The sequence below is a fragment of the Dryobates pubescens genome, chromosome 20 (assembly GCF_014839835.1).
Source record: "Dryobates pubescens isolate bDryPub1 chromosome 20, bDryPub1.pri, whole genome shotgun sequence".
NCBI lineage: Eukaryota > Metazoa > Chordata > Aves > Piciformes > Picidae > Dryobates > Dryobates pubescens.
Window position 1 is genome coordinate 13,555,903 of NC_071631.1, and position 27,751 is coordinate 13,583,653.

The following is a 27,751-nucleotide window of genomic DNA, read 5'->3' on the forward strand; positions in this document are numbered from 1 at the left end:
GCTGCTTGATTTTTGACCAGGAGCCAAATAATTGCACTTTTTGTTAACCCTTTCCTGGCCTCCCTTTGGCGATGGTTACTGATGATCAGTAATGGCTTTGGGGGTCTCAAGCTTGAGGGGGCTGCAGCAGTAGCGTACTGGGGCCAAGTTCAGGATGAGGATGTCTTTCTTCCAGCTTGACATTTGTTAAGGCCTTTAAAACATAATTGCCTAATAAAATGGGGGGGTGGGGAGGGTTGGAGAAGAGCACTGGCATTGCAGGGAGGCTTTTCTGTCTGCAGAGGAGCAGGGTTGGGACATGTCCTCAGCGTAGGGGGAGTGAGGTTCCAGTTTGGTAGCAATGGTCTGGTTCATATCTTGAAGGCCCAGCAGTGTGACACTAAAAAGGAGGCATTTAACGTGGAAATCCCCAGAGGCAGAGATTAAACCGAACAGGTGCTGGAAAAATGTTTCTGCATATTAGAACTTAATTAGATTTCAAAATGAATTCCAGATGGGCTAATTATGTGTGAGTTGTTGCAGGTTCTTTCTTGCAGAGGCAGGATTGTGTTTGGGAAGCTGATTCGGTCTGATTGGATTTGATTCCTGCCTCTTGTGGTATCACTGAGATCTAGAAACAAGTTAGCTTTCAGGGCCTGTGATCTCCCTGAAAAGGCTCCACATCTCCTCCTGCTCCTGTCAGAGGCAGAGAGATCTGAGGCCACGAGCCACCAGGCTCGCTGCTGAAATAACCACAGGGCCCAACAACCTGTCATGTTCAAGGAGAAAAGATCCTTATCAGAATTGCTTTTTAAAGGAGCTTCAAAGACTGGAAGGTAGATTTGGGGCTTTTGAGTTTGTAGTTTGTTGGTTTTGTTGGTTTTTTTTTTACAAAGGGAACCGTTCCAGGGGACAGAGGCTGCTTGGGGAGGGGGCTCAGGAAAGGGGGCTGCTGCCTGGAGGGGAACAACGTGCCAGAGCCTGCTGGGACCATGTCCCGTGAGAGCAGGGTGCTGGCTGCCGCCCACATATTTGTGCTGTGTCGATAGGAACGAAACCAGGGGAGTGGCATACACCAGGACTGGGGATGGCAGGGTGGCGGCCATGGGCAGCTTGTCCTGGCGCATGGGGATTGCTGTCTCAGCCCGAGGAGTGCCCCTCAAACCCACGAGAAGCACCCCTGAAGACCCTAAGGAACGTCGTTCGCAACCCTGCCGGAGAAGTGGGGGTCACAGCTTCTCATTGAGGTCCCCCAACGCCACCAAGGTGTTGAGGTGATGGCTCCACTGGTGTGTGGCAGCTCTGGGTCTGCCTCCACCCGCTGGGACTTGTGAGAGCTCGGTAAATGTAACTTTAATGTAAGGGCCCTGATTGGAAATTATGGGCGTATGATTTATATGGGGCTGAGCGAATGATTTATAACATGTTAAGTGATGATTTAGGTAGAAAATACAACCCCCTCTTACAGAATCTTTAATGAAAAGTGTCAGGTCTCATGAATTTATTTCTGAGGCTGTGTTTGAACTCGGCGTGTTTGACATAAATCACGTCTAATTGTCATTTTGTGATTAATGAACATATGCTGCCCGTTTTTCTCCCTAATTAAACTTTATGTTCAATTCGTCTGGCAACGCTAAACAAGTTTATGCCTTGTGAGATGCTGGCTCTTCAGGTCTGGGTATAAAAAAAGGACCCAAGGTCTCCAATTCCCAAGCGAGAGTGGGATGCAGAAAGTCAGGTTTTGTCTTGGTTGAGAAAGCAGCTGTGGTGCTGTCTCTCCCTTCTGTGACAGTTCTGCTTTTACACGCCTTAGGTGACGCCAGGCACCTCTCTGGTGGTGATAACTGAGGGAGAACGAGACCCAAGGTGGTTTGTGACCGCGGGCTTCCTTGGCTCATGAGGAGGCAGAGGTCCTTGGTCATGGAGATCATGGAATCACAGGATGGTTTGGGTCGGAGGGGACCTTTCAAGGTCATCCAGTTCCAACCCCCTGCCATGGGCAGGGACACTTTCCTCTAGATCTGGTTGCTCAGAGCCCCATCCCAGCTGCCCTTGACCACTTCAAGGCATAGTTTCTCTGGACAACCTGTTTCAGTGTTTCACCACTCTCATTGTGAAAAAAATGTCTTCCTTAGATCTAGTCTCAATCTCCCCTCTTTCAGTTTAAAATCATCACCTCTTGTCCTGTCACTGTATGCCCTGGTAAAAAGTCCCTCTCCAGCCTTCCTGTAGGCCCAGGGAGCTGCAGGAAACTGTGCAGCTCTGCAGCACCCAGCCACATACAGGCAGGATCTTCTGTGTGATCTGCCAGGGCTGAGGATCTCCAGGCTCCTGTGTGGGTGTCTCTAGGACAGGATCCCTCAGGCCTCACACCACTTCCACCTGAGGAATAATAAAACTCTTCTTCTTTCAGGACATAGACAAGTTTGGCAATGAGATCACGCAGCTGGCTCGCCCACTCCCGGTTGAGTACCTAATCATAGACGTAAGTATTCACTGCACTTTGCTTTCAGCAGGAGATGGCCAGGGTGGAGTGAAGCTCTTGGCGGTTTCAGATAGTGGCTAGAAGCAAAGTCTAAGCATAGGGTCAAATCTTGTGGGAAGACCAACTTAAAACAACTGCCCCAAGCTCAGCTCTTAATTACCAAGAAGCCACTGGCAGATAAAATTGACCTTGAAGCTTGGGCTGTTTGGTTGGAAGAAATAAAGTTATGCATTATAGGTTAAGTTACTTAAACTGCCTTAACCTTCCCACTGTACCAGCTATAACCTGCTGATCATTTTTTGTTTTGTTAAACATCCATTGATGGGTTTAGAGCCCAGTTCATGCCACTGATCTGCTCACATTTCTCTGTGGTGGCTGCCTTGGCCACTCAAACTAGGCACAGCTATAGATGACTTCCAAGAGAGTTTTTCTTTCTTCCTCCTTGCCCCTCTGCTGCCAGGCATGCCTAGCAGTGAGGGCCAGCGGTGGTGTGCTGTGGAGTAGCTGCAGTGCTCCATGGGATCAGTGTGGTGCCAGGGAACACATTTGTTCCCCAGGAAGGCACTGCCTGGTGTCTTATCTCAGCTGCGAGCTGGCACGCAGCCATGCAGCCAGCCCCATGGATACGTGTGCTGGGCACTACCTCGCTAATTAGAAATCTCCAGTTGTCTCTCTCTTAGCAGCAATTAAGAATCCTTCTCCTTTTAGTGACTCAGCAGACCAGGTTGGTGTTACAGAAATGCCTTTTCTTGGGGGAGTGAGCTCACAGCACAGCTTGGCTGGGGCAGGGCTGATGCCTGCCCGTGAGCAAGCGCTGCCAGGCACTGGGGCACGGCTCTGCCCTTTGGCTTCAAAGAAAACTGTTACGGTGTGGAAGGCAGGAAAGCAAATAATTCAGATGACAGCTGATATTACTGGAGTTTGAGGTGGTGCCAACAACTATTAAATCCACCCGGAGCAACCTGTCTGGTCCAGCTGCCCCTGGCACAGACAGCATCCCGCGGGCACAGGGGAGCTGGCAGCCGGGAGGCTTCCACTGCCTTGTCCTTCTTCCCCAGTTACTATCTGCTGTGTGTATCACTTATCAGAGCAGCACTGGGGCAGAGCTGGCACTGGGATGTGTGACTCACACGGTGAAATGTCGTGTCCAGAACAAGGGGCCCATTGTGCAGAGCCCTCGGGTGCCCTGTGCCAGCCAGCAGTGTTGGGCATGTTTATTACTCCCGTAGTAAAGGCATCTGTTTCTTGGGCTACCTGGGGTGTAATGAAGATGAAAACAGATTGATGCAACACACATTTGGGAGCAGGCTGGAAAGCTGCATATTCAAAGCATCTTGTTTTGTCACTTTTCTTTTTTTAAGAGAGGCATTGTTCCAGTTGGTCCTGTCCTGGCAGGTGTTTCTGCTTCTCTGTCTAGAAAGAGCCTCACCCACAGGGCCTAACACTCTGTAACTTGACACCAAAGCTTCAAAATCCCCAGAATTAGGACTGGTTTAAAGATCAGAAGTTGGTCCAAAACTGGCTTATGAGCTCAGTAGCAAGGGCACAATGCTGGGTTATCCCATTCCCTGTCCTCTTGGCACAGAGAGGAGGCAGGGTGAGCGTACCCAGGGTGACTCTGTTCAGCGAACTGCAATAGTTTTTTCTTGGCACCCGTTCCAGCCCTGAATGGAGCAGCACAGTCCCCTGGCTACCCTGTGACCTGTCACCTTTTGGTGTTAAGAGTGGTACCCCAAGCAGCAGCTGCTGGGCATGGGGCGAGCTCAGTACATTCCCCTCCAGCTCTGTTAGAAAGGGTTGCTAGGAGCTGGTTGGAATATCGCCGGAAATGCTGAAAGCTATCAGAAGATCCCTGCTGTAGTTGCCTCATGCCCTTCCTGGCCAAGCTCTGTCCAGAGCTTTGCTTCTCACTGTCAGTGCTCTGATCCTCCTTTCTTGGATTTTCAGATTACTACGACTTTCCCCAAGGATCCAGTCTACACTTTTTCTATTTCTCAAAATCCATTCCCCATTGAGAACCGTGATGTGCTGGGAGAAACTCAGGTGAGAAGTGATTCCTAACAAAGCCATGTTCATATAGATGGCTCATCTGCCTTCCTCACTCTCACTGCTATCTGCAGGGGGACAGCTGTGGTTGTGCCCTTAAATCACCTCCTCATGATTCAGCCAAGCACTTGCCAAGCACCTTGCTGCCTGCAGCAGTGTCTGCGTGCTGATGAGCTGGCTGTTCAGTGACAGGGACCAGGGCTGCTTGCTCTGTGCCACCTAGACAGCACCACAGAGAGGCTGGGGGGCTCCAGCCTCATGATAACAGCACAGGACCCACTTCTCCCTGACTAGGGTCTGTTGCTCCAGCTGCAGGAGCGCTGACTCCTCTTCCTTTTTATAAGGATTTTTAAAAGTCAGACCTTTTGCTGCCAGAGGCCCAGAGCCCTGAGCAGGGGCAGCTGCCGGACAGCTCGAGGTGCTCACGTTGCCAGCACAGAGAAGGCTCGAGTTGCTTTAGAGCAGCAACAGCTCGTTTCTCATGTCGAAGATGTCAGAGGCTTCCTCCAGAAGTCATCACGAGGAATGGGCTGCTGCCCATTGTGGCTCTGTCAGCAGAGCAGAAGAGGTTTTGCTGTTCAGCAACAGTGTTGGTCCTCACTTCTGAGGATGTTCAAGAGCCAAGAAAGAGGAGAGGATGGGCAAGAAGGGGATGGTTTGTCCTCATCTGTCTCTTGTCCTTAGGGACTGGGCTTTGAGCTCAACTGCCTGGGGTCTGCTCAGCATCTCCTGGGTCTGAGATCTGCTCTGTACACAGGGGTGTTGTTCAGGTGCTGGTATATTGGAGCCAGTGTAGGCCCAAAGATTTGTTTCTCTGGATGTTGTTAGCTGCAGCTGGGTCTGGGATCCAATTTCAGGAGGGTCTTTGCACTTTGCAGATGATGTCCAAGAGAGACAGGAATGTTAAAGTGTCTGTCAGTGGATCCAGACAGGAAAATAAAGTTATCACAGTGGGGGAAGGGACTTCTCTTTATTACTGTTCCCTCTCTCTAGGACTTCCACAGCTTGGCCACATACCTGTCCCAAAATACTTCCTCCATCTTCCTGGACATCATTTCCGATTTCCATCTGCTGCTCTTCCTGGTCACAAACGAGGTCATGCCTCTGCAGGTACGTGACAGGGGGAGAGGGTCACGTCAGCATTGGTTCAGCTCCTCCTGGGCTGTCAGTGACATGCCTGGAGGTGACAGACCCAGCCTGCTGCTCCCAGGCATGTCCCCTCTGGCCGAACACCTCTTCTACAAGGTTGAGCTGTTGGTAGGTTTAAGAAGTGAAACTAAAGCTCTCAGCTAGTCGCAGAGCTCCTGCCACGCTGCTGGGAGCAGTGAGGGGGGTGGCTGTTAGCGCGGTCGCAGACTGGACAGAGCCAACTTGGCTGCAGCTCCAGGAGCTGGAAACAGTTTTTAAAACTATCTCAGCATCAGAAATTCCTGTTGGAACGATAGCAAGATCAGAGCTGCTCCCTCCCCGCCCCCATCTCCATGAGGCCAACGACTTCCTGGCTGTGCAGCTCTGCCGCTTTTGGCCGGGCACTGGGGGCTTGGCAGCTGCCCAGGCCCCCCGGTTCACATCTGCGCTGCCGGACTGTCCCGGTGCGAGCTGGCCAGAAAGGCCATGTGTGTGCCAGAGGCTTCAAGGGCGACTGCGCCTGCGCAGGGCTGACCCTGGGCAGCTGGAGATCAGGCTGGGGCTGGAGCTGGGGGCAGTTGTGCCCCAGTGTGGTGGATTTGCACCCCTGGGAGTCCAGGTTCGGTCTGCACAGGGCACCGCAGTGGTTGGCTGCGGGTGAGGACCCCTTCCAGGCAGGGGAAAGGGAAGAATTTGTGATGTAGGGATATGTCTGAATGCTGTGGGGAGCATCTCTGACGAGGGAAGTCTCAGTGTCCTGGGGAGAAGGAGGAGGAGCCTGGAGAAGAGCAGACTGAGAGGAGATCTTCTCAATGCTGATCCATATCTAAAGGGTGGGGTCAAGAGGATGGAGCCATAGCCTTCTCAGAGGTGCCCAGGACAAGGGGCAGTGAGCACATACATAGGAGGTTCCATCTGAACATGAGGAAAACCTTTGCTTTACGGGTGCCAGAGCCCTGGAGCAGGCTGCCCAGAGATTGTGGTCTCCTCTGGAGAGATTCCAAACTCGCCTGGACGTTGTGATCCTGGGCAACCTGCTGTGGGTGACCCTGCTTTAGCAGGGGGATTGGACAGGATGCTCTCCAGAGGCCACTCCCAGCTCCCACCATGGTGAGATTGTGTCTTGCTGCGGCTGGTGGACAAGGAGTTACTTCCCTGATCACAGCTCCAGCCTTGGCACTGGTCCAGTACCATTTTCCCCTGTTATCACTTCCAGGACAGCATCAGCTTGCTGCTGGAAGCTGTGAGGACTAAGAATGAGGAGCTTGCCCAGACCTGGAAAAAATCAGAGCAGTGGGCAACCATCGAGCAGCTCTGCAGTAAGAAAGGGGGGACCCTCTGCTGGGGGGAGGGTGTGCTCTTATCCCTTGGGCCAGGGCTGGGCAGAGGCTGCCAGAGGCTCTGATGAAAGGAAAAGCTGTTCCCTGGTACTGAGCAGCTCCCACTTCACTGAGCAGGGAATGGGGCTGGGGGGCTGCAATGTGACCTTTGCCACCACCTCCCCTGGGCACCAGCCTCAGGGTGAGGGCAGTGTCTCAGCAGGGAGGCTCCCAGGGATAGGGAATGGACTCTGGGTTTCAGCAGGGACCTGGCCTTTGCCAGTGTCTCCCCCCTGCCCTAACTGGGCTCTCTCTCTGGCAGGCACAGTCGGTGTCCAGATCTCAGGACTGCAGGACTATGGTGCCATGGGCGGCTCGACGCACGCTGCCTCAGCAGCCATGTGGGCCTGCCAGCACTGCACCTACATGAACCAGCCCGGCACGGACCACTGCGAGATGTGCAGCCTGCCCCGGACCTAGCCATGCTGGCAGACTCCAGAGTAAACCCTTGAGCAGCAGGAGTGGTGCTTGTTCCTTCCCCGTCCTCCCTTCTGCTTCCCCACCCCCCATCATCCCCCGCCCTGGGGTGTGAAGCTGGGCAGGGGGTGGCTCCAGCCCTCCCCCCTTAATCCTCGCTCCCTTGCAGTTGCAGCTGGAGCCTGGCACCCTGGCTTTACCTTGGTGAACCAATGCTTAACCTCAGCCTTCGCCCTGCGTGGCCAGGCTGGCCCCAGGCACCCCCAGCTGCTGTCTGAGCCTGCTCCTGGCAGGACTCAGGGTTTCTGGGGATGCTGCAGGGGGGTGCTCTGGGCTCCTGGGTGCTATATCCAGCCAGGGCAACTTCCTTCCCTGCCCGCTCACCTGCCTACAGCAGCCTCACGGAGGCAGTGGGGAGGCTTTGGCACCTCTCTGCCCGCAGCTTTGCTCCCCTTTCCCAGCCGTGGGTGCCCACGTGCCGACAGCTTCAGCGCTAAACGGCGCGGGCAGAGCGAGCAGACGGCTGTTACCGGCGCCAGGCCAGATGGCAGCTCTGCCAGGCTGGGCCCTGTGTGCTGGCACCGCTCCCAGAGCACAACGGGCCCCTCCTTGGCACCAGGCAGGGGGTGGGCATGTGCCAGCTCTTGGCTTGGCACTGCTCCCATGGTGCTGAGCCATGCTCGGTGTGGCAGAGATGCTTTGGCATACGGCTGGGCACACCCCATGTCCTGCCTGTTCACTGCGAAGGCTGTGCAGGGGTGTCCCTCACCCTGTGTGCCCTGTTACCCCCCAGGGAGTGCTTCAGCTGCTGGGGAAGGTACAAGATGCTCTGGGCAGCAGCTTGTGCCCTTCTTTGTAGCACAGCCATGCTAGGGGAAGCCACGTAACTTGGGCACCTCCCCATGTGTCCTGGCTGGGTAAAGGAGCCAGCCCATGCACCTGGCACCTTCCCTTGTGCCCATGTTCCTTGGGAGCACGACCTCCTCCATGCAGAGCCAGAGCTGGGGGACACACTTTGCTCTTCCTGCTCTCACTTCCCTTTTAGACTCAGTGGGGAGGCTGTCCCATGCCAGGCTGCTGTGGCTGCAGAGGGGGCAGCTTGTGGTGCCCCAGGAGCTCTACCTTGGTCTGGAGACCCTTTGCCCTGGTTCCATGGGTTCAGGCCTTGGTTAAATCCCTGGGGCACCACTCCTGGCCTCAGAAGATGTGAGGCCCCATCTTGTGTCAGGATAGCATTGTCGCTACCCTCTCTGGGCAGGCAGCATGGCAGGGAGCCCTGGTACCCCCACAGGTGTTAGCAGAGCGGCTGCCCAGCCCCACTGCAGGGCTTAACAGGCTGCGGTTTGCTTTTCCCCTGGGGTTTGCTGGTGTTGGGGTCACAGCAGTGTTGCAGTGCCTGGACTAGACCGACCCGAGCACAGGGTCTGCAAGTAACGTTGAATAAAAGCACCTGAAATGAGTCAGCGCTGTGCCTCCTGCACTCTGTTCCCCATGCCAGGGCTGGGGTACCCCCAGGGTGACGAGGTAAATGCTGTACCCCATCAGTGGGCACTTGACGCCCCATCCCCTGCCCACGGCTCTGCCGTCTGTTTGCAATCAGCGCCGGAGCAGCCGGGCCCTGTGCCAGAGCAGTGTGTTGAAAAGGGAGGCCAAGAGCTGCGCGGAGCCAGAGCCGGGGGAGCCGAGCCCGGCAAGCGGCTGCCTCATCCGTGCCGGCTGGGACCTCCGTGCAGGTAGGAAGCAGAAAGGGCTCCAACAGGGCCACATCCCACCATGTGCCTAGCCTGACCCTCAGGGGTGATACCCCATGGCTATCCAGCCTCAAGGTCCCTGTGCCAGGACCCTCAGGGACATGACATCCTGGGGACGTGATGTCCCACAGTCACCTGGCCTCGACGTTTCTGTCCTGAGGCCTTTGGGGTCATGGTGCTGGCCAGGCCCTTCTCATCACACTCTCCCCTGGCAGCACCATGTCACGGCTTCTCCCCATCCTGCTCCTTGCGGCTTTGGGCTGCGCTGCCAAGCTGAGGAGGCAGCCAGCGGCGTGGGACGACAGAGTGGACGGTAACCCCCTGCCACTCGGGACCCCCTCGCTGCCCAGCTTGGGTATGGGCAGGGCCAGTGCTTGAACCCTGTCTGACACTGGGCAGGTACCCGTAGGTGTGGGACTGGAGGGGTACTGGGGTGAAGGTTGTGCCTGCAGCCGGGCTCCTGGGGCCGCTCGGGGTCCTGCCCCAGCCAGCTTGTCCCTGCTGGTCCCCGCAGCCCAGAGGGCACCGGCAACGGGCTGTGCCAACCTGACGCTGGTTCTGGACAACTGGAAGTTCGCCATTACTTCCCAGATGAGAAATCTGCTGCTCTTTGACCACCAAACTGTGCTGCCTGACTACGGGAGGTGAGAGGACCAGGGGGGACCAGCAATGCCCCTTGGTGGGGGTGTTGGCAGGGATCCCTTACCCATCCGCCCCACGCAGGATCCGGTCACTGTCAGGGGCTCTGGACGAGCTGTACCGGGATTTCAGCGCTCTGAAAGAGCAGCTGGGGCGGCTCTCGGCCCGCTTCGCCGAAGTAGAGGCCTTCGTGGACCAGCTGAGCCGGGCCCGCGGCCCCGGAACCCTACTCCACCGCCGGGGACTGCCCCAGCCTGCCCGCAGCCCCCTTGAACTCCCACGCTCCACCGACGGGGGGGTCATGGCACGGCGAGCACCGGCATGAGGGGTCCCCGGGGGGCTCCTTCTCATGGGTTGGGGCATGCTCGCATCCCCGGGGTGGGGTACGGAGGGCGGCCGTGGGGCAAGTCTCTACCCCCGGGAGGGCCCTCTCCAGCCCGGCCCCCACTGGCCATTAATAAAGCCGCTGCCGCCAGCATAGCATCGCCTCAGTTGTCTTTGCGCACCCGGAGTGGTGGGGGGGGGGGGGGTTTGCCGCCAGCCTTCTCTTTCCTTCTCCCGGTACCGACCCCCAGGGGTCCCACCCAGCCCCGTTCCGCCCATCGCAGCTTTACGGCCTGTCGCAAACTCCCCGCCCATTGCGGCGGCCGCCGCCGCGCAGCCGTAAAGTGGAGCCGCCCGCGCCCCCCGCCCGGTACCCGCAGCCCCACCGGGAGGCAACGGGGGGGGGGGGGATGAGGGGGGAGGACGGGACGAGGTGTGGGGTGACGAGGGGGTGACGAATGAGGCCGTGGGAGGGGAGCTGGTGGAGGTGGGTGTCGAGGTGTGGGACGGGATGGGGGCTGAGGGCAGGCTCTGGGAGGGCTCGGGGTGTAGGGGCTGGGCCTGTGGGGCTGAGGCCCGTGGGGGCCTGGGATGTGGAATGCGCGGGGGCTGGAGCACGGGGGTTGATGCTCGGGCTGGGATGGATCCGTGAGACTGGGCCTGCGATGTATGGGGGGGACGACAGGCACGGGCACCGGCCTGCGGTACGGGGGGCTGTGTCTGTCACTTGTCCTGGGTGGGGTCCAGGCTCAGCCTACACCCGAGGTGCGCACCGAGGGACCTCGTTCCCTTCTACCTTGGTGCTCGCTGGAGCATAAGGGCCTCCCTCAGAGCACTCACCCCCATCCCCGTGCCCCTCAGGCTGGCACCGCGCCCTCCTGGCACCATGGCACATGTGGGGCACCGGGTGGATTACCTGGCCGGCTTCTGCTGCCCGGTCGGGGGGCTGGTGGCGGGCAAGCCCCGGGTGCTGTGCCACGAGAACGAGATCTACCTCTCCAACGGCAGCGAGTTTGTCTACGTGTACGACCAGGAGGGGAAGGTGCTGAAGGTGAGCAGCCTGGCAGGGTTGGAGGTTTCACTCTATGTCCCCTGTGATGGGAGGGTGTTATGGGGCCAGGAAACTGGGGGACCAGTGTCTTAGGGCAGAATAAAGGTGACAGGGATGCTGATCGTGTTCCCTGTCATTGGTCACTCTGGGACCAGAGACCTTCCTGGGATCCCTTCATCAGGGTCCCACATCCACAAACTTCGTAAGCAGCACCAACGCACTTTACCCAGCTGCAAAGCCCCTTCTGGGGGCGGGGGTGGGGTGATGTGCTGCCGTCTGGCCCCTCTCCTAAACTTGCAAGGCAAACGTTTAATTAAACCCGAAAGAGGGGTGGGGTGTTTTTTTTGTCCTCCCTGGGCGAGGTGACGTCTCTTTGATTTGTCACCTACAAAGGCTTTCGCTATTGTCTGCTGTGACTAACAGCAGTCGTCGTTGTTGAGTTCTACACGGCTGCTTTTTTTAATTTGTTCTTATTATCATTTCTGAGAAAGCCAGCACTGTAATACCAGGATTTGCCTCCTACACTGCGCTCCCTCGCCGGAAAGTAGAGCATGTACCGGCTCTCCGGTTGCTGTTTGCCTTCCCCTCAGGGAGCGGGAGCTGCCTCTTTCCCCACAGCCCTTCTCCCCGACCCCCTTACCTAGAGCCCTTCACCCAGGGAAGCCCAGCTGGGTCCTCAAGATAAAATCTATCCATTCATTCCTGAAATTGCCAGTAAGTTGCTTTAGCAGGAGGTAACAGCTTTAATTCACAGCTGCCTTGGGGTTGCTCAGGAGGGAGCGTTGCCCCATGAGTGGTTTCTTTCTTTGCCTAGTGTGGGTGAGCAGGGCTCTGCCAAGCTTGGCAGCTTGGGCTCAGTGCCTCCTTTGGTGCTCACAGCCCTGTCCCCCTGCTGTCACCCCTTAGGAAACTGACATTTCTTTCTGGTTTTCCCCGCAGGCTGTGTACCGATGCCCTGACCAGGTGTGGCATGTGGAGCTGTTGCCCCAGCCCCGGCAGCTGTACATCCTCTGTGCCCACAGTGGCATTTACTGTGTCTCCCTGGACCAGCAGAGCAGGTGAGCCAGTTGCCATCCCTGGAGATACAAACCAGCCCCATGCTGTTAGCCCTGGAGTCCTGGGGCTTCTTCTCCAGTTAGGATGAAGCATTTGACTTGTACTGCTACCCTGTCCCTGCCCATCCTCACAGAATCACAGAATCGTTTTGGTTGAAAAATACCTTTAAGGCCATCAAATCCAACCATTAATCCTGCACTGCCAGATCACCACTAAACCGTGTCCCTCAGCACTGCATCTACACAGTTTTTAGCCCCTCTGGAGATAGGGACTCCACCACTGCCCTGGCCAGCCTCTTCCAGGGCTTGACAACCCTTTTGGGGAAGAAATTGTTCCTAAAGCCCAACTTAACCTCCCTTGGTTTCTCACACCTTGAGGCCATTTCCTCTTGTCCTGTTGCTTGCTCTTTGGGAGAAGAGGCTGTCCCCACCTTACTACAACCTCCTTTCAGGTTGTTGTAGAGAAGGAGAAGGTCTCTGCTGAGTCTCCTCTACGCTAAACAACCACAGTTCTCTCAGCCACTTCTCATCAGGGCTGTGCTCTAGACCCTTCACCAGCTTCTTTCCTTCTTCGGTCCTTCCACCACTTCCCTCTCCCTGCCTGTCCTCCTGAAGGCACAGGGAGCATTTTGTATTGTTTGAAGCTCTGTCTCTATCCTTGTTGCTGCTTTTGCAACAGATGCTAAAAACTGTGCTGCAGGGAGCTTGTTTCTGAGGGCCAGGGTAAGAATGCAGCCAAGGGAAGTGCTGGCTTCGCCCCACGGCTTGGCTGAGAGCTCTTCCCTCTTTGCTTGAAGGTTAATGGAGCAGACGGATGGCGACGGCCAAGAAAGCAATTGCCCATCCGGCGTCTTCCCCGTGGACTCGGATGCCTGCATCTTCCCAGACTCCAGCCTGTCCATGTTCACTCTGCTCAACAACTTTGTCATCACCCTGTCCCAGGCCCACGGCAAATGGTGGATGAAGCTTCATGAGCTTCCTCGCCCCGAGCAGGAGAGTCCTCCGTACCGGCAGATCAGTGAGGTGGGCTTCTGCCCTGGCCCTCAGCCTGGGGATGATGGGGACGGGCCACCTTCCTGCTTCCTGCCTGTCCTCTGCTGCGCCTCCTCCCCAGGCACTGCAGGGACCGAGGAGGGGCTGTGGTGCTCAGGCGGCTTTGTGCTGGAAGAGCCTCTCTTCAGCCTGCTCTTTGGGATCGATGCTGCCATGCTGGAGTCTCCTATGATCCTCTGCGGCTTCCCAGATGGACAGCTCTGCTCCGTGCCACTGAAAGCCCTCAGCTCTTCGCCAGCCGTCGATGGCTGCCACGACGTTTCAAACCCAGACCCTCCCGTGAAGATCCTCCATCACCTGGAGGAGCCGATCGTCTTCATTGGGGCCTTGAGAACAGAGCGGAGGGCGGCGGAAGATGCCGAGGACGAGCAGCTCTTTGGAGACGCTGGCTGTGATTGCGTGGTGGCCGTGGGCCACTACGGGAAGATGGTGGCCGTCAAGGCAGACCAGAGGGAGGAGGCCACGGTGCCAGAGCTCAGGGAGTACTACTTGCGTGGGCCCATCCTTTGCGCGGCCTGCGGCAGCGGCAGCCGCATGTACTACAGCACGCACTCGGACATCTCCGCTGTCGACCTGGACTGGGGCGGAGACTCCTCCGACCCCGAGGATGCCGAGAGCTGCACTGGCGTCCTGCCTCCCGTCCTCTCCCCGGCCAGTTTAAGTATCTGTAGCGTTGTGGCTCTTTCCTTGTCTTCTCGGGCGTCAGAAGGTACTGCCGGCAGCGGGGCGTGCGCTGGGGCAAGGGGTGGAGCGGGGCAGGCTAGCTGCCTATCCCGGCCCGTACGCCTCCACCCCTCCGTACGGTCCAGATCGGGCTCCGTCCTCCACCCGTTCTTGTTGACTCCCCTCGTTTTTGTAAGTCGTTTCTGTCGAGCATGCCGACTCGGGCTGAACGCGAGGCCTGCTGGCAGCTCCGGCTCTCCTCATCCCCTCCCGCTCGCAGGTCCTCTGCTCGGCGTCGCAGGAGCTGGCCGGTCCTCACAGGTTCCCACGGGAGGCTTCCACCAGCCCTGCGTGTCACCTTGGGCAGCCTGTAGGGAGCCCTGAGTGAGCTCTGGGATGAGGCTCGCTCCAGCAAAGGGGTTCAGACATTCCGCTGTCTGGACCAGGACCTCCTGCGTGGCCGCTCAGAGCCTGCACGCACTGCGCTCTCCAGCCCTACAGCTTGGGCACTATTTGTGTCCCCCTGCCTCAGTGAGGGCAGCCTACAGTGCCTAACCATGGCCTGGGTACACGGCAGGGTGTTTTCAGGAGCAGAGGGTGTAGACGGCGGGTAAAACATCCCATAGCTGTAGCTGAGGCCATGGCATGGGGCAAAAGGGGGCCAGAACAGGCTGGCGAGCGAGGAGAGGCTCCCAGGGCACCCACACAAGGGCAAGGCAGGCAGCCCTGCACATACCCAGTCCTGCTCACTGCCCATGGAGCTGCATGCCTCTCACTGCCGGGCACCCTGCATGGCAGCACTGGCTCCTGGGGCACTGCGGCCTCCCCAGTACCTCCCCCAGCTTGGCTTGAGGGGTGGCCAGCTCTGGGAAGCATGGCTGGGGTGGCGGGGACAGGACAGGCATGAGGAGTGGGTGTTGCCCACTTCAGTGGAGCAGCCTCTTCTCAGGGAGGTGGTTGTGTTGTCTGTGTCCTGCCTCTGTTGTACCCCTCAGCAGCCGAGGTGATACCTCCAGCTCCTGCTGTCCTGGAGCACCCAGTGCTGTCCTGTGCTCCCCCATTCCTCCACATCCACCCCAGAGCCATCAGGGAAGCCCCACCTGCCTTCCCAACCTGACACATCTCCATCTCTGCCTACAGGTGAATCAGAGCTGCTGGCCTTGTCAGCCAAAGGCCGCCTCATGTCCTGTGGCTTATGCAGCCCCGAGGACACCGACGTGGAGCTGACGCCTGCCGAGGCTGGCCGGAGGATTAAGGAGCTGCTGTCTGGGATAGGGAACACCTCGGAGAGGTAAAGCTTCTGATCCTGCCCTGCAAGCTGCCAGGTTTATGGGCGCCAACCTGGAGTTTGTGCCTCACCTGTGAGGTCTCTGGAAGAAGCTGCTCTGGCATTTCCCTCTGTAGAGCACAGGAGCCTGGCTGGGAAGCTCGGTGTGACCCTGAGAGGGTAGCAAAGGTGCTGAAGGGCAGCATGGGTGCTGCAGGCAGGCTGCTGTTAACGGTCTTGCCGGCAGAAGGTGGCACAGGCAGGGTGCCAGGCGCTCCAGATGCCCGGCAGCGCTTGCCAAGCTGGCGGTAACGGGCAGGGCAGGTGTGTGCCTCTGGCCTCCCTTGCCATCTGGGGCACAGGGAGGGGACACAGACAAGTGTTCCTCCCTTTGCAGGGGGATCCCTGGGGTCTGATGGGCTGGAGCTGCTCTACAGGGTCAGCTCAGCTGATGGGGGATTGTGGGCAGAGTGCTGTGAGTCTGCACTGCCTTGAGGAAGAGTGTGGGGAGTTCTGAGGTGACTCAGGGTGCCAGGCTCATGCCAGGGGCTTTTCAGCTCATCTGCCACAGCAGCACAGCACCTTTTAGCACAGGCCTCTGCCATGCTCCCAGTGCTAACCAGCACCCCAGCCACCATCTCTTCTGCTATTTCAATGCCTGTAGAATCCCAGCATAGTGGGGGTTGGAAGGGACCTCTGGAGATCATCTAGCCCAACATCCCTGCTAAAGCAGGGTCACCCTCAGCAGGTTGCCCAGGATCCTGATGTGCAGGCCTCCAGTAGATTTACTCCATAAGTTCCTTACCTCTCTTGAACTGGACCTAGTACTCCAGATGTGGCCTCACTAGGGTAGAGTAGAAGGGGAAGAGAAGCTCCCTCAACCTGCTGGGCACGCTCTTCTTGATGCACCCCAGGAGACCATTGGCCTTCTTGGCCACAAGGGCACATTGCTGGTTCGTGGGCAACTTGTCCACTAGGACTTCCAGGTCCTCCTGGGTGGAGTTGCTTTCCAGATGATCAACCCCTAACGTGTTCTGATGCAAGGGGTTATTATTCCCCAGGTGCAAGACCCTCCACTTGCCCTTGCTGAATTTCATTGGGTTTCTCTCTGGCCCAATCTCCAGCCTGTCTTCTTTGTCCTTGCAGAGTTTCCTTCCTGAAGAAGGCGGTGGACCAGAAGAACCGAGCCCTGGCCAGCCTGAACCAGGTGATGAATGTGAGTGCAGCTTTGCTGTCCAGCCATGAGGGCCAGAAGCCCATCGCTTGCACTGTCACTGCCAACTGGAGCTGCCTTCTCCTCCAAGATACTGTCACCATCTCCTGTCTGCTGGAGAACTGCAGCGAGTACAGCCTGGAGGAGGGCTGGACCCTCTGTGTTCAGCTCCTGGCCGGCCCCTGTGCCTTAGAGGAGGACTCTGTGGATTCCGCCACCACTTTCACCTTCCCCATTGACCAGCTTCTCCCTGGGAACAAGAGGGAGCTAACACTGCCCCTCGGCTCCTCTGCAGACACCAAGCTGGACCTGCCTCTGACCATTTCCTGTGCCCTCTACTACAGTTTAAGAGATATTCTGGGCAGTGGCTCCGACTCCTCCGAGGCCCTGGATGATCTCCTGCCTGACGACTCACCCATCCTGTCCCCAGACAGAGAGGGGATCTGCCTGCCCCTCAGCGAATGCACCATTGACATGCTCCAGTGCCTCCGTTTTGAGAGCAGCCCCCCTGGGCCAGATGCTTCACCACAGGCAGCTGCTCCCCCCGCTCCCCCAGACCCTGTGGAGACCTTTCTCCAAGTGTCCCGGGAGCAGACTGAGACTGAGGAGGGAAAAGCCCCCGGGGAGGGGAACCTGCCACCCTCGGCAGCGTCCATCAGGGTGTCCTCGGAGCTGCTGAAGAACGCGCTGAAAAACTCCAGCTCAGGTGGGTTCCTAGAGAGGAGCACCCCAGGAGCGCCTGGGGCGTCTCCTTGGGCAGAGGCACTTGTGGCCATCTCAAGAGAGGCTGGGATAGAATCATGGAAAAGAATCACAAAATTATTTAGGTTAGAAAAGACCTTGCAGGTCATCAAGTCCAACCATTAACCCAGCACTGCCAGGTCACCACTAAACCATGGCCCTCAGCACCACATCTACTCAGCTTTTCAATCTCTTCAGGGATGGGGACGCCACCATCACCCTGGGCAGCCTGTTCCAGGGTTTGACTACCTTTTCAGGGAAGAAACTGTTCCTCATGTCCAACCTAAACCTCCCCTGGCACAACTTGAGGCCATTTCCTCTTGTCCTGTTGCTTGCTCCTTGAGAGACCAACACCCACCTCATTCCAACCTCAGGGAGTTGTATCAGGCAAAGTCTCCCCTGAGGCTCCTTTTCTCCAGGCTAAACTCCTCCAGTTCCCTCAGCTGCTTCTCACCAGACCTGTTCTCTGGACCCTTCACCAGCTTCATTGCTCTTCTTGGGTCATGCCCCAGCACCTCAATGTTCTTCCTGGAGCAGGGGGCCCCAAACCATCACAACCCATGTGTGCAGTTTGGAGGGGTCACCAGTCCTTTCCCTGGGCCAAGAGGGCTGCAGATAGTCTCCCCCTGGGCACACGTCTGGCAGATAAACATAATGGCAGTTGTGTGACTAAGTCCCTGCCTTAGCCCTGGCCTCACAGGTGCTGCTCTGCTCTCTCCTGTGCTGGCTGCATTGCTCCAGCCTGAGTGGGTCTGCTGAGCTCATTCTTCCATGTAACAAGCTCCACTTTCTGTCCTTCTGTCCCCAGATGTCCCGCTGAGCTGTGCCACGCTGCACTGGCTGCTGGCTGAGAACCCTGGGGCTCAGGAGCTGAGCATTGGGGAGGTGGCATCGGTGCATGGCACGGCACCGGACGGAGGCGAGGTTCAGCTGCTTGTCCGAGAGGCAAGGAAGGGGTTAGCCCTGCAGAGAAACTCCATCCCACCCAGTCAGCTCTGGCCCTCAGACCCTCCCTCCTGCCAAGGAGCTGGGTGATGTATGGCCTCACCATGCTGTCCCCAGTCTGGGGGTCCAGCTTCAGCCTGGGAGCCTCTGTGGGGCTGGGGCTTGTGTGCTGGGCTACATTGCCAGCCTCCATTCTCCCAAACTGGGACTTCCTAAAGGCTGTGGCCACTTCTTTCCCTCTCCGGGTGGGTCTGCATACCCTAGATGTTCTTGTTGCCCTGCCAGGCAGGGCACTGGACTGCTGTATTGTCTCTGCACAGCACCCTGACCTCAGGAGGGCAAAGGCAATGTCCTCTCACCTTCAGCATCCCTTCACTGGCCCAGAAGGCCTATGCAGGCTCTCTTGGCCTCTGCCTTTCCACTGGAGCTCTGTAGCTGCTGCTCCTGGCCATGCCTTGCCCAGCCTTGCTGAGCCACAGTAGCCTCAGGTGCCCTGACCTGGTTTAGGGAACAGGTACAGGAAGAAAAGGGACTTTCCTTGGTGGTTTGGGTAGCTGCACTTTGCTGGCTCTGTGAAGTCAGGGGAAGACGTGGCTGGATCTGGGATGTGGATCTGCCCTCTGCAGCCCATCCCCCTTAACACAAAAAAGCTGCCCAGCTTTGCCACCATGGCTGGCTGACCCTGTGCCAAGGGGCTCTCTCTGTGGCAGTGACCTGGCACAAACTGACTCACGCTTGAGAGCTCCAATATGGCCATAGTGATTAGTGAGAGAGTTAATTCTCCTTGGGCTAAGCTTGCAGGATTACATCTGCTGGGGTGGCAGGGAGTAGGCATCCACTCATCCCCAGCAGCTGCTCTACCGATTGCAGTAGCCACATCTGCCAGGGTGGAATGAGCTGGTTTGCTGGCACTGAGGCTGGGGTGGGCACAAATTCCCTTCAGAGGGGTGGGTGAGAGGGTCCTAGGTGCCCAACTGGTCTGGCAGCATCTCTGCTTTGTTTACCTGTACCAGAGTGGAGAATGAATGGGCTGGGGCAGGGTGCAGGGAGGAGGAGAGCCTTTTGGGGAATGCTGTGACCATGGGGAGGGGACCCAGGGCTGCCCTCGTCCCTTCTGCCCCGTGATGATGGCAGCAAGGATGTGCTGGCTCTTCTAGGTGGCCATGGATGACCTTAGCCCTGCAGGCCCCATCCAGGCTGTGGAGATCCTGATGGAGAGCCCTTCCCTGGCCCACGTGTGCAGGATGCACCACGCTGTCATCCGCCGCATCCAGGTATGCTTCAGCAGGGTCACCACTGGGCTGTGTTGCTGGGACAAAGGGACGCTGAGAAAGCCAAGGCCTGGGGGTGCAGCCAGGGGCTCTGAGAGGGTTTCACTGGCACCACCGTGTGGCAACCAGCCCGGCATGGCTGGGGAGTAGGACCATGGTGGAACTCATTCCTTTCTTGGCCTCATCTCTGGGAATTCAGGCTACAGAGTCCTGGGAGGTGCTGTCTGCCCTGAGCAATCAGTTTGACAGCTAAAGAAAGCCTGGTGGCTTTCCCTGTAGCACTTCAGCACCAGCCAACACAGTACCAGCCCTAGGAAAAGCTGGAATGTGTGGCTGCCAAGCAGACACCTACCTCCTGCCCCATGCCATGGCCAGGGCTCCCTGGCACTGGGTCCTGATGCATCTGGTTCTCCTGGGGCTGGGTGCTACTGGGGCTCCCCAGCACTGGGTGCTGCTGCAGCAAGCTCTCCCAGCATGCAGCCCAGCAGAGTTCTGTGCTCCCTGCAGACACTGGTGCTGGAGCAGGCAGCGCAGGGCTCAGGACCCCCTGATCTCCGCATGCAGTACCTGCGCCAGATCCAGGCCAACCATGAGGTGAGCCACAAGGGTGGACACTCACTGTGTCCTGCTCCCCTCCCCGTGGCATGCACAATGTTGGGACCCCACCTTGCTGCAGCCACACACCTCCCAAGTTCCATCTCCCTCCCACAGATGCTGCTGAAGGAGGCACAGACCCTGCGTGACCAGCCGGCCCTCAGCGAGGAGGGACCTGCCACAGCCGAGAAGCTCCTGAACATCTACAGGCAGTTGCGCAACCCCAGCCTGGTTCTGCTGTGAGCAGGGGGGTGGCCAGCGTGCCCCGGGGCCCACGAGCCCCGCCGGCCGGGGTTGGGAGCCCATCGGGCCAGCAGCGGGGAGAGAACCCTACCGGAGGAGGAGCAGGGCCGGCGGCGAGGGCGGGGAGGCGGCGGCAGCGGTCGGGTGTGGGGGGGTGTCTGTGCGTGTTTCGTGGTCGTGTTGTCGGCAGCACCGGAGGGGCGGGGGGAGTTCCGGCGGCAGAGGGGGGCTTCTGGGCTGGCCCGGCTCGGCCCTGCCGCCGTCCTCCCCAGCCTGGCCACACCGGCGGGCAGCTCCCTGGGGCCGTGCTGTCTTGTGGATCGTTCTAGCCGTGGTAGTTTAGTGCTCTCCCGGTGGCTGCCGTGCCGGCTGTGGGCTGTGCCCCCGCCCCGCCTCACCTTTCAGGATCAGGACAAACAGGGTGCTGTGCCAGGGTGCCCAGCGGGCACCCGCCCGGGGGAGCCCCATTTTCTGCTGGGCAGGGGAGGGGGTTTTTCCACTCCCCCGTTGTTTCTATAAAGGATCTTGTATTTCTGTGGCAGTGCAGGGGCTTTTGGCCCAGTCCTGCCCCACACCGCTCCAGTGTCTGTAAATCTGTTGTCTGCCATGAAAACGATTGTGTGCTGCTCAGCCGGTGCCAGTCTCTTTTGCTTTCCATCTCCCAGCAGGGCCCTGCCCTCGCCAGCCCCCCTGCTCCTGCTTCCATAGCCTGGCAGAGGTTCCACAGGCATCCCTCAGTGCCCTAGCTCGCTGCACATCCCTCACGGTGCTGCCCACAGAGGGGTTACTGCCCCTGGCAGCCATACCTATGGCAGCTTGGGAATCTCTGCTGCCCAGAGCAGTGCCAGGGACAAGACTGAAGAGTCATGAAGACCTTTAAGATCATCGTGTCCAACCATAAGCTCAGCACTGGCAGGTCACCACTAAATCATGTCCCTCTGCACCATCTGTACATGGCTTTCTGGTCCCTCTAGGGACGGGAACTCCACCACTGCCCTGGGCAGCCTGGTCCAGAGCTTGACAACCCTTTCAGGAAAGAAATTTTTCCTCATGTCCAACCTAAACCTCCCCTGGCACAACTTGAGGCCATTTCCTCTTGTCCTATTGCTTGTTCCTTGGGAGAAGAGAGCAAGCCCCATCTCACTCCATCCTCCTTTCATGGAGTTGTAGAGAGCCAGGTGGCCTCCCCTGAGCCTCTTTTTCTCCAGGCAGAACAATTCCAGTTTCCTTAGCCACTTCTCACAAAACCTGTTCTCTAGACCCTTCACCAGCTTCATTGCCTTTCTCTGGACATGCTCCAGCACCTCAGTGTCCTTCCTGGAGTGAGGGGCCCAAAACTGAACCCACAATTTGAGCTGCAGCCTCACAAATGCTGAGTACTGGGGGCCAATCCCTGCCCTACTCTTGCTGGCCACACTGTTGCTGATAGACACCAGCAGCTCTTGTCCTTCTTGGCCATCTGGGCACATGCAGGTTCATAATCAGCCAGCTGTTGACCAGCATCCCCGGATCCTTTTCCACCAGGCAGCTTTCCAGCCACTCTTTCCTCTGAGTCTGGAGCATTGCATGTGGTTGTTGTGACCCAAGTGCAGGACCTGGCACTTGGTCTTGTTGGACTTCATCCCACTGGACTTGGGCAATTGATCCTGCCTAGCCACATGCCTCTGGAAAGCATCCCAGCCCTCCAGCAGATCAACACTCCAGTGCAACTTGGTGTCATCAAAGGGCAGGATCAGCCCTTTCCTGGGGTGTGGGAGGGTCCCACGGGACAGCAACCTCTGTCTGGAGTCACAGACCCTGGGCTGGGTGTGGGGAGGGGGAAGGAAGGCAAGGTGCTGTGATCCAGACTGACTTTAATGCCATGAGTTGGGGACACAGCTGCCATAGAAGTGCCACCACTGGCTCCACTGCCATCTTTTGCCAGGGAATGAGCTGGTGCCCACAGCCAGCCCAAGAGCAGGGTGTGCTGGGGGACACCATGGCGAGGGCATCAGTACTCCCAGAGCGTGGCCCGCAGCACAGACTCGCTGTCAGCACGCAGGGTGCCGGCGGGGTCCCCGCGCAGGTACCTCCCATTCTTGGCTTTGATGGCGACGCGGCCCCGCGCCCGGAACTCAAAGAAGAAATCCTCGGAGAGGTCCCCATCGCTGCATACCGACCCACTGCTCGCCACGTACCAGAACTTCCCTCCCTGGCCTGCAGAGAGTCTGTCAGTGAGGTCTGGCCAGTAGTCCCCCAGCCTAGTATCCCCCCACTCCCCGCCCCATTGCCCACCTTGGATCTGGTAGGCGCCGTCGCTGAAGCTGATGTGGAAGACGTCATAGACAGAGCGGTTGGAGTCGAGCAGGTTGGAGCCGCGGTGGTAGCAGACGAATCCGTGCTCGCCCCGCAGCACCAGCATCGGGCGGTTGATCAACTTCAGAGTGAACTCCTCATCCTCCCCTGTGTGGGAGCCCGGCCCTGAGCACCCCAGGGTGGGGGACCAACACCAGGAGCCACTGCCCACCCTTGGCACTTACCCACAGTATCGCTGACAGCCGCCAGCTGCCCGTTCCTCTTGGTGCAGACGTAACGGCCATTGCTGGCGCGCAGGGCCACCCGCCGCCCGCGCCACTCGATGTCAAACATGGTGTTGGCACCGCTGGTGGCAAAGGGAGAGCACAGAATCATCATAGAATGGTTAGGGTTGGAAGGGATCTCAAGGATCATCTAGTTCCAACCGCCATGGGCAGGGATACCTCACACTAGATCAGGTTGCTCAGAGCCACATCCAGCCTGGCCTTAAAAACCTCCAGGGATGAGGCTTCTGCACTTCCCTGGGCAACCTGTTCCAGTGTCTCACAACCCTCATACTGAAGAACTTCCTAACTTCCAATCTGAATCTACCCATTTCTAGTTTTGTCCTGTCACTTCCTGACACCCTAAAAAGTCCCTCCCCAGCTTTCTTTTAGGTCCCCTTAAGATACTGGAAGGCCACAATAAGCATGAGCCAGTGCAACCTGCCCCATCTCACTTTTCCTGCCCACCCCCCCAAGTCCCCCACCATGACACAGCTCCACTCACACTTCGGTGGCCACAGCCTGGATGCCCCCATGGGCCACGAGGGTCCAGTAGCTGCCAGTGTTGGTGTGGAGGCTGCACTTGTTGGTGTCACGGTCAATCTGGAGCTGGAAGGTTTCATGGTTCAGCTCCTCATCCTGGTTCGCCGAGACATTGACGCCTGTGGGTGGGAGCAGCCATTGGCACTGCCACGCTCCAGCCACGTGTGCCCAGGAGCCATGGTTGTGCTTTCCCTCCCCCAGACCCTCCCTGTCAGTGGTAAATCCTCCTGCGAACAATCGCACTAATTGGGCTGGTTAATCTGATTGTCCATCTGGCCAGCAACACCGTGCACAAACCCCCTATTTATAGCCTGCCTGCCACCGTCACCCAGCACTAAGCCTCTTGGCAGAGGGATGCTGCGTTCCTGGTGCCCACGGGGACAGCAGGGCAGCCGAGGGCATGACACAGCCATCACTGCCTGACCAAGCAGGGCCCCTCAAGGACCCCTGTGTGCTCCAGGAGTCAGGGGCCCATCAACACCTTGTACCTGGCTGTAGAGTCTAGCCGTAGGCACGGTTCTGCCCAGCCTCTCCAGCCTGTGCTGGGGTGCCAGGAGAGGGCACAGGCAGAGCTGTGTGTGCAAACACACACCCACGCACCTCCTCACACCTCCATTGCACCGTAGAGAGCCCCACGCGTGTGCCTACGGCACTGAGCTGAGTCCTACACATGTGCACACACATATGCAGTGCTGCAGAGCCATGCACGCACACATGCAGTGCTGCAGAGCCATGCACGCACACATGCAGTGCTGCAGAGCTGTGCACACACACATGCAGCACTGCAGAGCCTTCCACGTACACACAGGCAGCACTGCAGAGCCATGCACATGCGCACACACACATATGCAGCACTGCACAGCTGTGCACACACACACAGAGGTGTTAACACACCATGCTGGGAAGAGCCACACACATCCAGGTTGCACTGGTCTCTGCACGTGTGTGCACACACAGCATCATCAACACACAAACATGGGTCACACACACAAATGTATGGACACCTAGGCACTGCACATGGCCCTGCTCACACACGTGTACACACACCCCTATACACACCCAGAGAGCTCTGCATACCCATACACCCCTACACACCTGTGCACACATATCCCCTGCACACACCCATGGAACCCTACAAACACCCAGAGTCCTACACATCCTCACAGAGCCCTACACACATACACAGCCCCTATACATCCCAATGGAGTCCTACACACATACACAGCCCCTACACGCCTCCGCAGAGCCCTACATCCAGACACACATCTCCTACACACACCCACACACCCCTATACATCCCCCTACACACACCCGTGGGGTCCTGCACACCCACTCAACCCTCTATGCATCACATTACACACATCCACAGAGCCCTGCACATGCGAGGCACACACAGGGAGTAGGCAGTAGGGTGTGAGCAGCAGGGTGCAGGCAAGGAGCAGGGTGCAGGGAGTGGGTTGCAGGCAGCCCTTACCCTGCCGGATAGAGACATATCTGCCGTTGGCCGCTGTGAAAACCACCTGGGGATGACTCTCCTCCAGGTCAAAGAGTTCATCTTTGCCCGGCTTGGAGCTGCGGCCGGACTTGAGGGTGCCAGTGGGGCCTGTGGGTGCCAGATATTTTCCATCACAATCCTTAAAAGCCAGTTTTCCTGCCTTGAACTCGAGGGTGTAGCCGGTGCCAGCGCCAGGCTCAGGCACCAGTGTGCCATCGCAGCGTAGGTAGCGCTCATCAGCAGTGCGCAGGCTGTACTTCTTGTCCTGGAAGCAGAGGGTGATGAGGGCATCCACCCCCCATGGCAAGTTGCTGTCGGTAGCGATTTCATCCTCGTGGGCGCTGAGGTGGGCGTAGCGGCGGCGGCTGACACTCAGCAGGTTGGCCTGGGGGTGCATGGCCAAGTGCACGGTCCAGAGCTCACCCTCCGTCACGCTGGGGGCGAAGCAGGACAGGCGATCCTCCCGGCCACCAAAGAAACGCCGGTGTAGGGCCGACTGCAGCGCCCAGCGCCCGTCCGACTGGGTGATGATGCTGAAACGTTCATCCCGGCCCGGCTGCTCGGCCTCACACCGCACCTTTCCATCCTTGTCAGCACCCAGGTACCGGCCCAGGTGGCTCTTGAGGAAGACAACCGAGCTGTCGGCTTCATCCTGCTCCAGTGTCCAGATCTGTTTCCGTTTGAGGCTTGGCGCCGAGGCGTTCACCTTGTAGCCAAAGCTCTCTGCCGTCAGGTATCGGCTCTCGCAGTTGATCAGACCGAACTGGATCTTCAGGACCTGGTTGATCCCATTCGTTGGCATCTTCTGCAGGCGTGGGGTGGCCCCCAGGGGGCCGGCAGGGGCTCCCCGGCCCTGCCGAACCCTGGCGCTGCAAGCGGGACCAGTCGGCTGATCTCTGTGCTGCCCCGATGCCGCTGCTGCACTGGTCCTGCTGAGATGGCTTGGCACAAATGGGCACGGCGGGGGGGCACCGGGGGCCACAGCTCGTTTAATTAGCCGCAGGTAGGATTACAAAATCCGGCCAGATTGCGGCGGGCACTGGCGTGGCCGCTACCTGGAGTGGGGCTTTCACCGAGACCCTGGGTGAGGGGGCACCGTGAGAAGCCCCCGGCCTGGTCCACAGGTAGCGTGTCCACACCACCGTCCGTCACCGCAGCCCCCGGCTCTGGCTAGTCCTGCTGCAGAGCCACGGGTGGAAAACTTGGGTGGGAACCCGATCCGGGAACGGGCCGGCGTATCCGTACCCGGCAGGCTAAGGTTACCAGCCCCTTGGATTCAGCAGCAGGTCACCTCCAGCAGTGCCGCCTCCCGGCCAGCCCCTAAGCGCCTTTACCAATTAGCCAGGCATTTTGATTAGTTTAAACCTTTTATCCTGCTTTGGGGCCCTTGGACTCCATCTGTCCTGTGGCCCCAAATCCCTCCTGCAGCTGTGGATCGGGGTCACGGTTGCCCCCCCAACAATCCCACCAGGGTGACGGTTGGGATCACCCATCCCCCAGTGTGTGGAGTCCTCCAGCACCATGGGACTGAGACCACCTGAAGCTCATGACGTTGGTGAGCGTGTGCTGTCTTGACAGGTGACAGGGGTGCAGAGGACAGTCCCCACTCCTGCCCTGCACAGCTGAGACCCATCAGCTGGAGCACACACAGCTGCCAGGACCTTTGTCCTTGTCCACACTCCACTGCAGACACCTGGGCACAGTCAGGAATGGGCTCTGGCAACACTGTCACTGGACCTGGCTACTGCCTGCAGCCTGAAACACTGAGACACCCGGGCCACCTGTGATGGCCATGCACCAGTGATGTCGCTGTGCCACAGTGAGGACCAGGCCTTGATGCTTCTGCTGTCACCTCCCCCCCAGCCTGGCAGCTCCGGTGTCAGCATAGTGCCCAGTTATTGTTCCTGAAAATAGGTCCTGGGGATTGGGTGCCTCATGACTTTTTCATGGCTGGGCTCACTCTTACCATGCTGGGGAGGGCACTTCATCCCCCCGGCCGCTGAGTTACCCGAGCCATGGGTGTGCTACCTGCCACGGTGTAACTGACCCCTGCCGAAACGGATACGGGTCAGCTTTCGGCATGGGGGGAATAAGTGGGTCAAGGTCCTGAAAAGGCTGGGGGGGTCCAGGAGGACTGGGGGGGCATGGGCCCCCCAGGGTCTGGCACAGTGGCAGTGCCAGCTCTTGGTGGGTGCACACCAGCACCTGCCTGGCAGAGCAACAGTGAGCTGTATTTATACGTGCTGGCCCCCCCCGGTGGGGGTCAGATTCCCATCGCGGGGGGGCCCTCGTGGTCTCTCTCCCATGGTGCAGCCTGCCCTGCACAACCGGAGCTTGGACTCCTCCCTCCTTACAACAGCATCACAGGGACCCGGACTTGGGGACCCCAGCCTGGTTTTCATTCGATGCCTTTCCTGGGTGGGCTGGGCTGGGGCGTGCTGGGCTGGATGCCCTCCGAGTGTGGTGCCAGCCCTGGTGTAGAGCTGGTGGGTGACGGGGTGAGGTGTAGCGGGGGTGGGAGGCGGAGCTCAGCTGTGTCTGACAGCCCCGAGGGGAGTCAGCGCCGGGGCTTGGGGTGGGGGTAAGGATGGGATCTATGTCAGGATTGGGGATGAGGCTGGGGTCAGGCGAAGCATTAAGGGTGCTTGGGTGCTGGTGCCCTGGGGACCCCACCCCATCACCCCATTGTCAGCCCTCCCCGCGGCAACACCCGGCCGTCACCAGGGCGACGGGAGGTGACTGTGACTGTGTCACCGCGGCGACGGAGCCTGCGCACCGGCACCAGCGAGGGAGGGGGCCGGGGACACAGGGACACACCCGCATCACCGCGGTGACGGGCGGCGGGGCGGGGCGGGGTGCGGCCCTTCCTCCTCCTCCTCCTCCCCCCGGCCAGGCCAAGGTCCGCGGGGCG

General features: G+C 58.6%; 3 protein-coding genes across 3 annotated transcripts in view; 2 read left to right on the forward strand and 1 right to left on the reverse strand.

Moving 5' to 3' along the window:
- The window catches only part of NPLOC4 (NPL4 homolog, ubiquitin recognition factor), a 34,368-nt gene extending 25,462 nt beyond the window's left edge, over positions 1-8,906 (forward strand). The window contains exons 13-17 of the mRNA XM_054170989.1: positions 2,393-2,464; positions 4,412-4,507; positions 5,504-5,620; positions 6,855-6,957; positions 7,280-8,906. Of these exons, the coding sequence (XP_054026964.1) occupies positions 2,393-2,464; positions 4,412-4,507; positions 5,504-5,620; positions 6,855-6,957; positions 7,280-7,437 (546 nt within the window). The 3' untranslated portion in view covers positions 7,438-8,906. The remainder of the gene's footprint in view (positions 1-2,392; positions 2,465-4,411; positions 4,508-5,503; positions 5,621-6,854; positions 6,958-7,279) is intronic.
- A 297-nt stretch (positions 8,907-9,203) lies between these two features.
- On the forward strand, positions 9,204-20,957 carry FAAP100 (FA core complex associated protein 100). Its single transcript, XM_009897973.2, has 11 exons — positions 9,204-9,498; positions 9,700-9,829; positions 11,010-11,199; positions 12,139-12,257; positions 13,052-14,016; positions 15,111-15,261; positions 16,384-17,156; positions 18,000-18,136; positions 19,294-19,410; positions 19,915-20,001; positions 20,119-20,957. Exons 1-11 carry the CDS (start codon positions 9,405-9,407, stop codon positions 20,242-20,244), a joined length of 2,889 nt encoding a protein of 962 aa, XP_009896275.2. The 5' UTR covers positions 9,204-9,404; the 3' UTR covers positions 20,245-20,957.
- Positions 20,958-22,080: 1,123 nt separating this feature from the next.
- Positions 22,081-26,147, reverse strand: FSCN2 (fascin actin-bundling protein 2, retinal). The gene is made up of 5 exons (XM_009897868.2): positions 24,820-26,147; positions 23,308-23,464; positions 22,722-22,885; positions 22,519-22,689; positions 22,081-22,440 (listed from the first exon to the last, which is right to left on the reverse strand). Exons 1-5 carry the CDS (start codon positions 25,640-25,642, stop codon positions 22,235-22,237), a joined length of 1,521 nt encoding a protein of 506 aa, XP_009896170.1. The 5' UTR covers positions 25,643-26,147; the 3' UTR covers positions 22,081-22,234.
- Between the last annotated feature and the right edge of the window lie 1,604 nt (positions 26,148-27,751).

What these genes read in the sequence shown, in the direction of transcription:
- FAAP100 (XM_009897973.2), top strand. Translation starts at nt 9,405, where the DNA reads ATGTCACGGCTTCTCCCCATCCTGCTCCTTGCGGCTTTGGGCTGCGCT. An exon ending in GTCTTCTCGGGCGTCAGAAG is followed by an intron (nt 14,017 to 15,110) that starts GTACTGCCGGCA and finishes CTCTGCCTACAG; the next exon opens with GTGAATCAGAGCTGCTGGCC. An exon ending in AGATCCAGGCCAACCATGAG is followed by an intron (nt 20,002 to 20,118) that starts GTGAGCCACAAG and finishes TCCCTCCCACAG; the next exon opens with ATGCTGCTGAAGGAGGCACA.
- FSCN2 (XM_009897868.2), bottom strand. Translation starts at nt 25,642, where the DNA reads ATGCCAACGAATGGGATCAACCAGGTCCTGAAGATCCAGTTCGGTCTG. An exon ending in CAGGCTGTGGCCACCGAAGT is followed by an intron (nt 22,886 to 23,307) that starts GTGAGTGGAGCT and finishes CTTTGCCACCAG; the next exon opens with CGGTGCCAACACCATGTTTG. An exon ending in CGGCGCCTACCAGATCCAAG is followed by an intron (nt 22,441 to 22,518) that starts GTGGGCAATGGG and finishes GACTCTCTGCAG; the next exon opens with GCCAGGGAGGGAAGTTCTGG.